This window comes from Siphateles boraxobius, unplaced genomic scaffold (genome assembly GCF_051911475.1).
Source record: "Siphateles boraxobius isolate OS27281-9 unplaced genomic scaffold, OSU_SipBor_1 86, whole genome shotgun sequence".
Classification (NCBI taxonomy): domain Eukaryota; kingdom Metazoa; phylum Chordata; class Actinopteri; order Cypriniformes; family Leuciscidae; genus Siphateles; species Siphateles boraxobius.
Window position 1 is genome coordinate 4,861,739 of NW_027509215.1, and position 14,183 is coordinate 4,875,921.

The 14,183-nt window shown below is 39.9% G+C and overlaps 1 protein-coding gene across 1 annotated transcript; it reads left to right on the forward strand.

Annotated features, from left to right (window-relative positions):
• Window positions 1-10,915: 10,915 nt before the first annotated feature.
• scg2b (secretogranin II b) lies at window positions 10,916-13,978 on the forward strand. The gene is made up of 2 exons (XM_077221742.1): window positions 10,916-11,003; window positions 11,620-13,978. The coding sequence occupies exon 2, from the start codon at window positions 11,625-11,627 to the stop codon at window positions 13,392-13,394; it is 1,770 nt and encodes a 589-aa protein (XP_077077857.1). The 5' UTR covers window positions 10,916-11,003; window positions 11,620-11,624; the 3' UTR covers window positions 13,395-13,978.
• Window positions 13,979-14,183: the final 205 nt, after the last annotated feature.

A 14,183-nucleotide genomic window follows, 5' to 3' on the forward strand; every position in this document is an offset into this window, starting at 1 on the left:
ATCGTGATTCTCCCAGTTTCAATTTATGACTAATACTTAGAAGCCTCTCTCCCTTACGCTCTCTAACAGCATGTATTATTTTGTATTTATGACGTGCACCTTCTGTTCCAATCAGGCCTTAATGAATAATGCGGTATCCACAAATCATTTACTGTTCAATAAAACCCCATTATTAAAAACTCAGCAAACATCAAACACAGCAAGTCAACAGTATGGATTACTGTCAGTGTCTCGGTCCTCCTCTCACAACGGGGTCCAAAGGACTGAGAACATGTGTGAACATAATTTCTTTCTAACTGAAATGTTATTTAATTACTGTTATTTAAAAATTGTATTATCAACATAATTTGAGTGACAAGTTGATTTACAGTAGAATGAATATGATAATGTCTCAGTAGGTTTGTCCTCTTATTTTAATAACAGAATAAAATTATTTTTTATTTCCCATTTATTATTATTATTTTTTTTTACAGTTTTTCACTTTTGAGAATTTCAGTTGTGATCTGAGAAATGTACCAAACTCCGTGTTCAACCTATAGTTGTCTGCTGTTTCCTCCATTATCAATCGCTAATGTAATTTCGCTCAATTATATTATACTATATTATATTACATACCTGTATATACTATTATACTGGTTCTCTGTTGAATAGTCTTACCCCTAAAAAAAAAACATCTAGGCATTGGTTCACTGGATTAAGTGCAAAATAGTTGAACTAGTTGTCATAATGCATAAAGTATATTTTCTATACATTTCTATTAAACTTTTTTGTAAATGTGTCATGAATTGATGAATTGTGCAGGTGAATCTTCAATTTCACTCATAAAGGGGAATTCAAAGTATTAGATCAACCAATGATCAACCAGTTCTCTGGTTCATATATAGAAGGAAACAAACAGGGTCAACAGCCGAGAAGGAGGAGGAGTAAGGAGGTGTGTGAAAGGGTATGGATGAAAAACAGTGGAAGAGGTAGAGGAGGCCAAGATTGCAGACATGTTTCTGATTAAATAAGGGCCACTATTGTAGACCATGTTCTCAATTATTACCTTCTGGCCGAGGCGGGTCGAACGCAGAGGTGTCAAGTCCAGGTTCCAGGTCCTGGCTCCTCAGTATTTTGTTCCAATCACCTGGATTTGCTAATTAGCACAGTTTTTCAGCCAGGAGATAGAACTAATTAGTGAAATCAGCTGGCTGAGTTAATGGGTGGAATAAACATATGGCAGGACTTTTACTTTCTGACCCCTGTAATTGACACCTGGTCGAAAGGTACAGCCGAATATCCTCAATCATTCAAACGTTTGGAGACAGAACAGTTATGTAATCAGACAATGTTCACTATACTGTAATACTATATTATAGTAATCCACTAGCCTTTTACATTGTACAGTAAATATACTTTATAGAGTCATAATGTAACACAAACGCATGCATATATACAATGGTGTGCGTGGGTATATATATCGTCTTGTCTTTTTCTTTATATCGCAATGACATTGTACTTTAATTTGCTGATAGATCAACAGTAAAAGTGTAACTGTGAATCCTGTCCAGTATCTTGCAATCAATATCCCACATCGTATACATTTTTACTGTTGAAATTTACCATACATAAAGTGCAGTCTTGTGCATTTCCAATCATTGTTATCAAAAACATAGCCATAGAGTACACTGTTATATGAAAACATGACTAAGCATTTTGACTATCTTGTATGTAAACTTGTATGTAAAGACTTGTCATTCTGTTCATTACAAGCTGGCTTTTGCAAGTAGTCCATTGTGTGGTGCTGTTTGTGTGAATTGTTTCGAGAAATGAACTTACTGGTTTGTACCAAAGTGACTGAGAAAAACTGTAATGTTCTGTTCATTTCCATATTTAAATTTGATTTTGAATTCCAGATGTTGTACCACACTAAAAGTTACACATCGCCAGTTTGTACAAGAGAGAGGGTTTGTACAGACTCCATAGTGTGTGTCTGTGTTTGTGTGTGTGTGTGTGTGTGTGTGTGTGTGTGTGTGTGTGTGTGTGTGTGTGTGTGTGTGTGTGTGTGTCATTGAGTGAGTGAGTGAGTGAGTGAGTGAGTGAGTGAGTGAGTGAGTGAGTGAGTGAGTGAGTGAGTGAGTGAGTGAGTGAGTGAGTGAGTGAGTGAGTGAGTGAGTGAGTGAGTGAGTGAGTGAGTGAGTGAGTGAGTGAGTGAGTGAGAGAGAGAGAGAGAGAGAGAGAGAGAGAGAGAGAGAGAGAGAGAGAGAGAGAGAGAGAGACGGCACACTGCCTGTCAGGATGTGTTTGCTCTTCTCCATCTGTGACACTAGCAGTGAAAGATGAAGAATGACAAATCAGAAGAAAAACAATCAACAACATAATCATCAGGGGAAGATGAGGGAAACCTTAGATTGACACACAGACAAACAGTATGACAAACAGTTTGGCCACAAAAAGTATTCTCGTCGCTTGATAAACTTAAGATTGAGCCACTGTAGTCACTTGGACTATTTTAACGATATCTTTAATAACTTTTCGGGGCTGGCAAGTGTCAATCCCTTTGAAGCCTATATGGAGGAGTATGAGTGATCCAGCTCTCAGATTTAATCAAAAATATCTTAATTTGTGTTCCGAAGATGAACGAAGGTCTTACGGGGTTGGAACAACATGAGGGTGAGTAAAGACTGACAGAATTTTCATTTTTGGGTGAACTATCCCTCTAAGGGTTTCTTCAAGTCCCTAACTATAAGCAAACACTAGTAATGAAACAAATAATGAAAAAGGATAAAGATGCAATACATGATTATAAATAGTATCTTTAGTATTTCAAAATTTCTAACTACAGCAGCAGTTGGTGGAAGACTGTGTGTTCTGTTGGAGTGAATACGTGTGTGTGTGTGGTTCAAGTACACCCTACGTCATGGGCACAAAAAGTCAACACAAAGATAGCAATATCCAAAATCCTTGTGGGGACATTTTTTGGTCCCCAAGAGGAAAGCAGCTTATAAATCATACCAAGTGTTTTTTTTTTTTAAAGTAAAAATGCAGAAAGTTGTCTGCGACGGGTAGGTTTAGGGGTAAGGGACGGAATATACCGTATAAAATCCATTATGTCTATGGAAAGTCCCCATAAAACATGGAAACTCAACGTGTGTGTGGTGGTTAGAGATATTGATATGTCTGGTATATGAGTCATCACTGGGATATATTTATAGCCCCTCCACCAAGAGAGAGAGAGAGAGAGAGAGAGAGAGGAAGGGAGAGAGGAAGGGAGGGTGTAAGCGGCCAGCTCTGTGTACATGTGGGAAGGCAAGATCTAATGAGAAACTCACTGTGCGGTCGAACTCTGGCACTTTTAGCACTGTGACAGGGCTGTCACCCCTTTCCCTTACGTACAGGCCTCCTCTTGCTCTCTCTCCATCTGTGTAGATGTAGAGCTGGATGATTTTAATGAACAGAAAAACTCCAACTGCGCTCGTCTATGCAAGCAAAGGTCATTTTTACTGTGTTTTCTCCTCACTGCTCAGTGTTTTTCTCAGAACTCTGATTCATTAAAGGTGTGAAAACTTTCTGTGCTCCTTTTCATGAAACCCTGCATATACATACACACACACACACACTTAAGCACTTGCTTGGCTCAATTCTTGAATGTTTATAATTATAACCATATCTGCGATGTACTGTATGAGGAATCTAATTCGCACAATCTGCCATAATAACAACAGTGTGTTCACGTTGGTTTCGCGTGGGCTAGAGGGAGTGTCGAAGCCAGAGATTCACAAGAATCTCGATACAACAAATATATAATACATCCAATTTACCAGTCTGTAAATTGCTGAAATTACTAGCCAATAATGAAATTTCATGCTGGTTTCATTTACTAAAAGTCAACATGGGCTCATTGGAAAAAGTGCGTCTACATCATTTTTTGCTAAACTCCAAAAACATACCAATTCATTCAATTCACTGCAGTTTCCAACTGAAACCAACACTAATGGCAGTAAAACACCAACAACATTTATTCCTTTTCACACAAATTATGATTATATAGCAGATTATCGATATATATTTTCACTTGGTTCACTTTTGACCTCAAAATACTTTAACCATAGTGTATGATTTGTAAACTAACACATTTTGATGTTTGCACCATATAACCAGCTCCATATGGCTCTTTTGACATAGAAAACTGCTCGGTAGCTTACCTGCACTGTTGTGATATGGACTTTTTTACAGACTTGATGTGTCAGCAAATGTGTCGTGTTTGCATTCGTTAACTTTCAGTTAGATTTAGGGTAGGGTTTCGTGTAGCTGGTATGTTATTTTACCTTTTAGCGTCACTCATTCCTTATAATAAAACATTGCCAGACTCAAATTCATCTATTTCAGATAAAAGTAAACACACTTTTAGCAGCACTCATGGGACATTTCACTTTGAAATTTCTTTAAAGGAGTAGCAAGCAATTAGTAATTAATCAGAAGTAGGGGACGAGTCCACTCATGATGGAGGAGGAGTGAGTGAGCAAGTGGGAGATTTGAAGAAAGACTGTAGAAAGAGAGACGGCTGAGAATGAGAGACATTACAAAAGAGAAAAGATCAGAGGAATATCACTAGAAAAAGAAGGGTTATGATCAGGCAAGAGCTTTAGGACCCACATTAATATTAGAAAAGCTTTCCAGTGCTGGAGAGACCGAAGCGGGAAGGCCTGAAAATAGACGCCGAATTTGAATAGTTTCTGCTCCATATGTGAGTAACATTGGTTTAACTAAGATATGCTGTTGTTCTACTGTTAGCTGTAGTAACAGGACAGTTTTGAGTGTAATTTTTTCGTCTGGAGCTGCTAGCAACTAAAAACCAACTCTTTCTTGTATATACTCTTGTGTACTGGATGCTCATTTTTTGTTCTTCCTTGTCGTTCGTTCGTTGCCTTCACTTTATTTTGCTTCGCTTGAGCAAAGATAAAGAGACATCCGAACTTGCATTGCGTGTTTGTGCGTGTTGGGGGCGGGGCAATGAAGGGAGGAGTGTGTTTGTTTGGGTTGATTTTAAATATCAACAATGTTTCTCCGAAAACATTTACTGCACCTTTAACTGGTCCCAAAGTCAATTAAAAAGCTTGGTGGAAACTTCAGCTTCTAAAACACAACATAACCCAAAGTAACCCTAACCCTGACCAGCAACTCTACTTATTCTCAATATCAGTGAGTCTTAAAGACTGGGCCAGCTGAAGATATTATCTTAAAGACTGTACCATCTGCTAGAATGCTCTGAAGGTTCCTAAATGCTTTAAAATGGTCTTGAATGCTGCTCAAAAAGGGTGATAAACTGTTCCAGAATGAAGCAGATGGTGTTGGGGTTATCACAGCTGGTGAATGTGGCAGCTCACCTAACACATCTGACCACCGAACATGCTGGTAGTTCCACAAAAACACAAGGTCACCATCAGATGCAGGCGCTTGGACATTTCAATGCTCCAAAGAGTTCTGAAAGGGACAGAAGAGAATTGATAGCACAGGAGACTGCAAGTGAGACGAAAAGACTAGGAGAAACCGGCTGACGTCAATGTTCATTTCTTCTCATTAGGAATACTGATGCATTGTTAAGAGATAGAAAAATGAAAAGAGCCCCCGCTCCACACGTAAGAGAATACGTCAGAGAAATGAGTCAGAGAAAGGTGAAGGAGTATGGAGGGTGGGGAGAGAGAGACTGAATGAATCAATGGAGAGATTGCTAATAAGTCTAAAGATGAGTTAGAACAAAATAAACAAGAAGACATCAATGAAAGATGCTTTTGGATCTTCACGCTTATGTATATTAAAACAGAATTAAAACCAAAAATGGGTTTCAGGTCTGTTGTTAGTGGGTCAGGACTCTTGAGTAGCAGGACAAAAACAGTAAATTAAATAAATAATAATAAAACAATTATTGATATGTTTTCATAATTTTGTATAAATGCAAATAATAGTTATAAATAAAATAATCCATGAAAACTATGTTGTATAAGTGCAAATAATACAATTAAAAATAAAATACAAAATAAAATAAAATTATAATTATTATTGTTTTATATATTTTTTTTCAATTAAATTATTTAAAATATATATAAAATAATATGATTTATAATTATAGTAAAAAAATAATACGATTTATTAGAAATAAGTACAAATAATACAATTATAAATAAAACACTGTTATGGCGCCTTCGTGGGAATTAAAACCACCCAGTCACTATATTGTGTTGTGGTGTGACAAAAACACAATATAACAAAATATCTTCTTTTATGGTCAGTGTAAGAAAATCTGAAGAAATGGGTGTGCAACAACATGAGAGAAATTACATGACAAAATTAACTGTTGGCGAACTAGTAGCAATTAAAGCATAGCACTAACAATGCCAAGGTGATCTTTCCCGCCCCCTCCTGTTCTCCTCAGGAGCTTGTTTTTAGTTAAAAAAATAACCCTTTTTGTTTTAGCGCAGAAAATTAAGCGAGCGAGATAGAACAAGAGACAGATAGAAAGGAAGACAAACAAATGACAGATAAACAGTAGTTTTCCCATCCTTATTACAACCCACCTGCCACACACACTCAACACTTACAGAACAAGCGAACAAGAGAGATGAGTGAAAGACGTAAAGCAGAAGATCACCATGGAGACAAGGAGTCAAGCAAGATGGAAAAAAGAGGGAGGAGGAGAGAGATTAAAGGGCAGAACTGGCCTTTGGACAACCATAGAGACATTATAGTGTCTCCTAAAGACAAATCACAAATGAGATCTCCTTAAAGTCAACATTTAAACCACGGACCCTATTTACCTTTTAAAAGCCTATATGCTCAAGGTCTTTGTTCCGGCTGAAGTCACCGATATCTCATATTATTTAGCAATATATAATATACAGCCATTCTGCTGCAAAGTGTGGGTACACTAATGGATAAAAACAAACATTTATGATCTATGAGTCATTCCCACACATTTTAGTACCTGTTATATTCACTCCATGACACACAGAGACTGCTGGGTATCGAGGGCCACTGAAGTGCCTGTTGGTTTCTGTTGACTCTGGAATTACAAGCCTTGATTGAGATTCCAGGAACCGCACAACGCCGCTGTCAATCTCCCCGGCAACCAGAGATAAGGAGAGATGAGGGGGAAAAGACAGAGGAAAAATTGAAAGAGAGCAAGGAGCAGCATAGGGGACACAGAAAGTAAAATAATTAATTGACTGATCAATTTCATTGCTTGTATGACATTGTATTTCATTGCTCATTGCTCATGAGAATGACAGCAGTGAGACGATGCAGCCCTCCCTTTCAGTTCTCATTGTCATTCATCCTCTTCTCCCTCCCTCCGTCGTGCTGTCAGCCCATCCCAGCATCCCACTGAACACAGCTCTGAATAACTGATGCTTTCATTGAGCCGAATCAAATCCACAGAACAGGCCAAGCATATAATCTCAACTCAAACTGCCAGTTTACAGCAACAGAAAAAAATCGGCTGTATTCTCAAAGCTCTGCTGCTTCTGTGCAGCTACATTAATAGAATTACTCTAAAAAATGCGGGGTTGGTTTAACCCAATTTTGGGTCAAATATGCACAAACCCAAACGTGTGGTTAAAAATGTAGTTTAAAAATTTGACCCAGCGGCTGGGTTTGTCCATATCTGACCCACATTTGAGTGTAATAGTTTTAGTATAGATTAAAGACAGCACTGATTTTAACAAATGGCAACTAACAAATAACCTGTATTGTTTGTGATACAAACATGATCATGATTGACCTCAAATCATGAGACATGTTGAAGAGAGATGCGATATTAATTCTGTAAGTGAATGAAATCATGAATGGAATGATAGAATAGGCCCACAATTATGACTTCTTGACTTTGGGTGCATTTCAAACAGCTCCCTAACTTCCTAGGTTGTGAATCCGTATATCGTGTACATGACGATACAGGAACCTGGCTCACTACAAGTCTAAGTCTCATTCTGATGCCTTTGAAATGCATGTTGTTCAACAGTTCTTATTTTAGCCACTCAGCTGGTAACAGGTAAAGAACTAGACAAAAAAAAATCAGTTTCATCTGAAAGCATAAAAGCATTCATTCATGCATGCATCTCATTAGAAGCGATTAATGTGCAGAATCCTGCTTATACCCAGAGAATCCCTTGTCAACTCGCCTACACATCTTTCAGCCTATCAGATCATCCGTCACAGTCCACGCACACATGACTGTAACCTCCTGCTCACACCTCCACAACGCCTATTTATAGACAATTCCAGCAAGACTTGTTTCAGAGTCATCTCTTCAGCTTGATTTTCCCCATTCACGCTCTCTAGGTTCTGTTAGAATGATCATCACATCAACAGAAGAAAGCACTAATATCATTAAGGGGAGAAAATGGAGAAAATCAATGAGTTATGGATTGATTTCCTTGTAATCTTATTTAGAAAGCAGGGAGGAGTTTTTAGGCAGCTTTTCAGGAGAACAGCTCTGCTGAAACCCAGCACTCCTTCTAATTGCTAATGGAAGTCAGTAGATATGTATTTTTTATGAATCAACAAGCAGAAATAGAACGGATTGTTTGGTTTTACGGCCATGGAAACATCCCCAAACGCGCACACACAAACACAGGCTTATGACTCATCTGATCATGTGACTGCTCCACTAAAGTCAGGAGGGCCTGTCTCATCACCCCTCTTTCCCCAAGGAGCAGTCAGCTGACTGTGGGTTACCAGTCCAGAATCAGTACGTGCTAAAAACAAACTGTGGGCGCTTTTACTGAAGAAATATATGCACCATTCTGATTATGTGGCTGTGCTGTCAGGGACTAATAATTATGACTTTTTGCTGTATATGGTTCTCTGGGGATTAATAAAGATCTTGATGTTAAATTACAGGTTCTTCGGGTTAGCATACTCTTATTGCCATTGAAGAACCATTGAAGAAATAATGCAATCCCTGCTTAAAACCCCCCAGCTGGTTGGCTGATTTTAGCTAGTCTCCCTCCCAGTCTGGTTTTGGCCACTTTTTTAGCTGGACAGGCTGGTCTTAGCTGGTCAAGCTGGGAGACCAGCTAAAAGACCAGTTAAAACCAGCTTGGCCAGGCTGGAAGACCAGCTTCTTCCACCTTAAACCAGATAAAACGAGCCAAAACATCCTGTTCAGCAGAGGTGTGTTGTTAAAATATAGTGTTGTTAATATATATATATATATTCATCATATTATTCACATTTTACCACAATCAAGCTCGAATGGAGTTATGAGGTTTTTGACCAGCGAAAGCTGACAAGTGTTTTGTCCGTCATTAGAACGGGCAGCAAGTGCATCGCATTACGTTTTCATCAACCTAAAAAGTTATGAAGTTTATTGTAGCTATGTGTGGACGCTCTGTGTTTTTTGTCATTTGCCCAAAATCTCATGTTATTAAAGATGATTTGCTTCACACAGGCTGTTTAAGACAGTTCTGCTATGACTCGACGAAATGATAAACTACTCTTCTGCATGCCACAAATATATAAAACATTAGCCTTTATACAGGCCTATATAGTGTTTTGAGTAAAGAAAGCGCTGTACTTATTTAAACAACCAGTTATTTATTTACCTTTTGCATTGCAAACAGGCAGAGACGGTCCAAACTGCGTGTGGCCCTTTGTTCACTACAGAGGCGGGGCGGAGTTGTGAGGTTTGACTGACAGTTCGAGCAACCAATTGACTTATAGTCACAAGCTCTTTTTAATATTTTTTATTGGTTACATATTTTCAAAACCCACAGACAGACCAAAAGGGTGACCAAAAGTAATGATTCATAATATAAAAAAAGACAAAAAAAAAGGAAATAAGAGGAAAAATAAATAAATTGTATTAATTTATAAGGAAATTGTCTAAGAGTGTTAGCATGGAGTCAAATCATAATTTAAAAAAAAATGTTTTTTTTCTCTTTTTTTTCCCTCCTGATTGTAATTTGGCCCCCTGCACATGCGAGCACATAGGCACATGCCTAGAATGCTTATGCATAAATCAGGTTATTCAGATATTTTATGGATATTGGTTTCTATGTTCTTTAAAGCACCATAGCATGGAAGGTTTTCAAAAAGAATAAAAGTTCTAGTGAAACTCTTTAAACATTCTCATGCAGCATTATTCTTTTTGGTTCCAAATAGGGTATTTATTTTTAAGATTACAGGACAATGCACGGCTGTCTGGGTAAGCATGCCAAAAATAACAAACTCTTTTCTTTACTCTTTGTACTTGGAAACTGCATCTAAAAATACTTCAAATAATGTGCTTGGGGGGGGGGGGGGGGGGGGGGGGGGGGTCAAAGCTTTTTCCGCAGAGACTTTTGTCTGTGTTCCAGGAAAAGTGATCAAGTAGAGATGAGTGTCATCTTGGCATTAATGTCACTAGGGCACCTAATTCAGCTGCTGACAGGCCCCAACGCAGGATCTAATGGATGCTCGGGACTGTAGGTGTCTATAGGGACAATGGGAGAGATCCACAACCGACAGCTGTATATTTATCAGAGGCCTTCCTCTCCCCAATGAGTCCCACGGTGTGCGTATGCGGGTGTGACTCATCGCCTGACGAATTAACTCGGTGACGCCTGTGTGTACAGAAAGACAACGAAGAAACCTTTTTTTTTTACATTGCAGGAAAAGATAAAAAATAAAAAGTTACTGATGTATATCTAGAACAGAAATGTTTCATTTTGCAATTTCATTTACCATAGATTCAGTGTTTTTTTCACCATGGTAAAAAATAATAAAATAAAAGTAAAATAATAATATGCCTTAAAAATGTTAATGAGGCTTCGGGGTTTTTTTCTGCAGTTTTGTGTGAATGGTTGGCCGTCGGTACGGATGCATGCACAGCTTCGGTATTGCGTGAGCATCGGTGACGCATTGATCAGGTGACGCCTCATATAGCGCGAGGAGCTGTCCGGTGCTGAAACACAACCGAAGCGCATTGAGAACACGGAGGACATGCTGTTCACGTTCATTCACATTCTCTGAGCTCTACACAAAAGGTACGACGGCTCATTTTAATTTTTGCAATCACGAAATGATGCTGTGTGAAGATAGTTAACGTATGATTTAGTCTGCTTTGAGAGGGTTTATAAGAAGTATTGCCTTTTTTCTTTTCTTTTCTTTATGGCTTTGCTTGATTAGATACTATCACTCATCATCAGCATCTCTTCATCTCGATCTTATCGGCTCAATTTCGTCGCGCAAAGATCAGTGAAATATATTCCGTCTGTTTTTTTTATATCGAGATTTGCTCTTAGAATGTGTTCTTGAAAAATATCTATAGATCTGTTCTTAAAGAATCGTGTATAGCCACAAGTGAAAGGTTACCTTGACAACAGGCGGTGACTCATCCAGTGCTGTTGTCTTTTAAAAACATGTTGTGTTCTGACTGAGCTCATTGCTGCTCTGGCGCTCGGAGCGCCTCTTCTGCTCGGTCTTGGAAACAATTTTTGGTCGTAAAAAAACTCGGAAGTAGTTTATCCGTATAGGTAGTTAAACTTAAACAGGTTTTTAAATTTCAAGATTTTAGTTACATTGCATGCATTGTTTTTAAACAAAGATTGCAACATAAATAAAAACATTGCATGGGTTAACTAGTTTTATGCTTATCTCTAGGTGGTATGATGATGTCACTACCGAAACTGTCCGTCGGAGGGGTGGCGGTCCTGCTAGCTACCCTCTTCCAAACACTAACCGTGCAGGGCGCCTCAGTGCGCCACCATCGCCTGCGAGGCGGAGACCAGGGTGGCTTCCTCACACCCAGCTCTGATATGATCAAAGCCCTGGAGTACATCGAAAGCTTGAAGCAGAGAGCCGATGGACCAGAGAGCCCTACCGGGGACTATGACGAGGTAGACAAATTCCGATTTCTAGTGCAGCTCGCCTCCCTGCAAGACGAGAACGCGCCCACGCGTGAGGACGCCACCCATTGGCCTGAAAACAAGGTGCCACAGTGGGTTCGATCTTTGCTGCGGATGCTGGAACAGACTGGAGAGAGCCCGGAAAGCCAGCCAGCGCCTGGAAGTGAGCGTCGTCTTCACAAGATCAGGCGCCCATTGGCAGACACAGAGAGCCCTGTTGGAGACTACGCGGGCTTTGTGAAGCCGCACAAGAAGTACCCGTTGATGTTTGAGGATGAGGAGGACCACAGGGATAACAAGCGGGCTACTGAGGATTTGGATGAGCAGTACACTCCTCAGAGCCTTGCCAACATGCGCTCTATATTTGAAGAGCTTGGTAAACTGACCGCCGCGCAGAACCAGAAGCGGGAGAACCAGGATGACGAAGACGGTGAAGACGATGATGACCTCTACAGGGTTAGAAGCCTGGCATATGAGGACGTGACTGGAGGGGAGGAATGGGTGCCATTAGAGGAGCAGCTCGAGACGGAGGAGGTAGTAAAAGGAAGCCATGAAGAATATGAACGAGGGCTAGGAGATAACCGCGAGCGGGGCGAGGTCATTGAAAGAGGAGCTAGTCCCACAGAAGGGGACGATGAGAACCCAGACGATGACACAAAACTCGTGGATTACTACCTGTTGAAGGTCTTGGAGATGACTGACCAAGCACAAAAACGGGACCTGATGGAAGGAAGGAGGCGACTACAATCCCGGCCCTCTCTAATGGACCCTAAGGCAATTAAACAACTTCTTTCTGCCATTTCAATGAAGCTCCAGGTGCCTCCAGAGGACCTGGTTGGAATGCTCTTCATGGAGGAAACCAGAAAACAACAACAACGCCTTCCTGAGAACCAGCTGGCTAGAAAGCCCAGCCAACCTCGGTACAAGAGCCGGGTCATCAAGTATTACAACGGTCGACAGCCTGAAGTCACAGTGAGCGATATCCCTCATGATGTCAAAACTGAGGATATCCTGAAAGTGCTTGGGTTAGGGAATCTGGCTAAAAAGAATGCTAAATTTTCTTTGCTGAAGCAAAGGCCCTACAAAACAGCCATGGCAAAGTACTTCAACCCAAGCGGAAGACGGGGAGGCTTGTTCCTGTCCGAGTTAAACAAAGCTCCAAGCAAAAGAAAAGATGATTATGATGATGATGCAGTGGATGAGGATGAAGAGTCAACCTTCCTCGCAGCCAAACTCTTGACTGAGTACCCCGATACCAGCTCGAGTGATCGCAAGAGAGCTATTGATTCAACCGCGAATGGACAGTTGCCTTATGACCTGTATGAGGAGGCCATGAAAGATTTCTTTGATCAGGTTGATAATGGGAAAAGCACGCTCACCAAAAGAGACACCCAAGGGAAAGAGGAGGTGGAGGTGGCCCAAAAGCCACCCACTCAAGATTCAGTACAGGAGACCGTAGACCAAACCCCACCAGTGTCTGGAACAGAAGAGGGTAATGAGTATCATGGGAAAATGGTTGCAGGAATGTGAAGAGCCTGAGCGTGCATTATTTCCCCCTCTGCTCATATTCTGACAAGTCCCGCCCTTTGACCTTTTAACTCTTTGATATGGTTGCCATGGCTACCTGAACAACTTCTGAACTGTCCAAATTGCAAACTGCTTGTAAGAAGCTCCAACTAGCCAATCCTGCCACTGAAGGGACTTGTACGAGTATGAACGGGGGGGGGGAGAGAAATGGTTACCTGTGGGACAACATGCCTATTTCTCCTCAAAAGATATTTAAAAGAAAAAAAAAGGTAAACAGTTTAAAGTGCTTTAGTTTTCATGAAACTCTATATGATGTAAATATATATATGGTATATCAATATGCGGGAGTTCAAGTGTATTTTATCTGTCGTTTATGAATTGGTGGTCCTCGAAATGTTTTCTTGTTCCTTTTGTTGGTATCAAGAGAATGTTCCTGTAGTCGTAGGACTCCGCTTGCTGCAATCTTTACATGCCATTTCATTATCAAACCAATAAAGATGGATGTGATTCCCATTTATAAATCATTTTGTACGTGTTCCAAAGTGTGAGAAGAGAAACATGAATAAAGCATTACCGTATTATTTTTCCTCTCGCTGTATTGTGCTGCCTTATTACAGTTGTGCATGATTCAACACAAAAACACTTCAAACTTAAGAAACATAATGCCTGTCTGTGCCGAGCTGGATTATGAAAAAGAAGAAAAATAAATATGAATCGCATATTAATATTCACATTTGATATCACGAAAAAGCCAAGGGTGTTCACTTGAAGATACAGGACCTAAAATAGTGG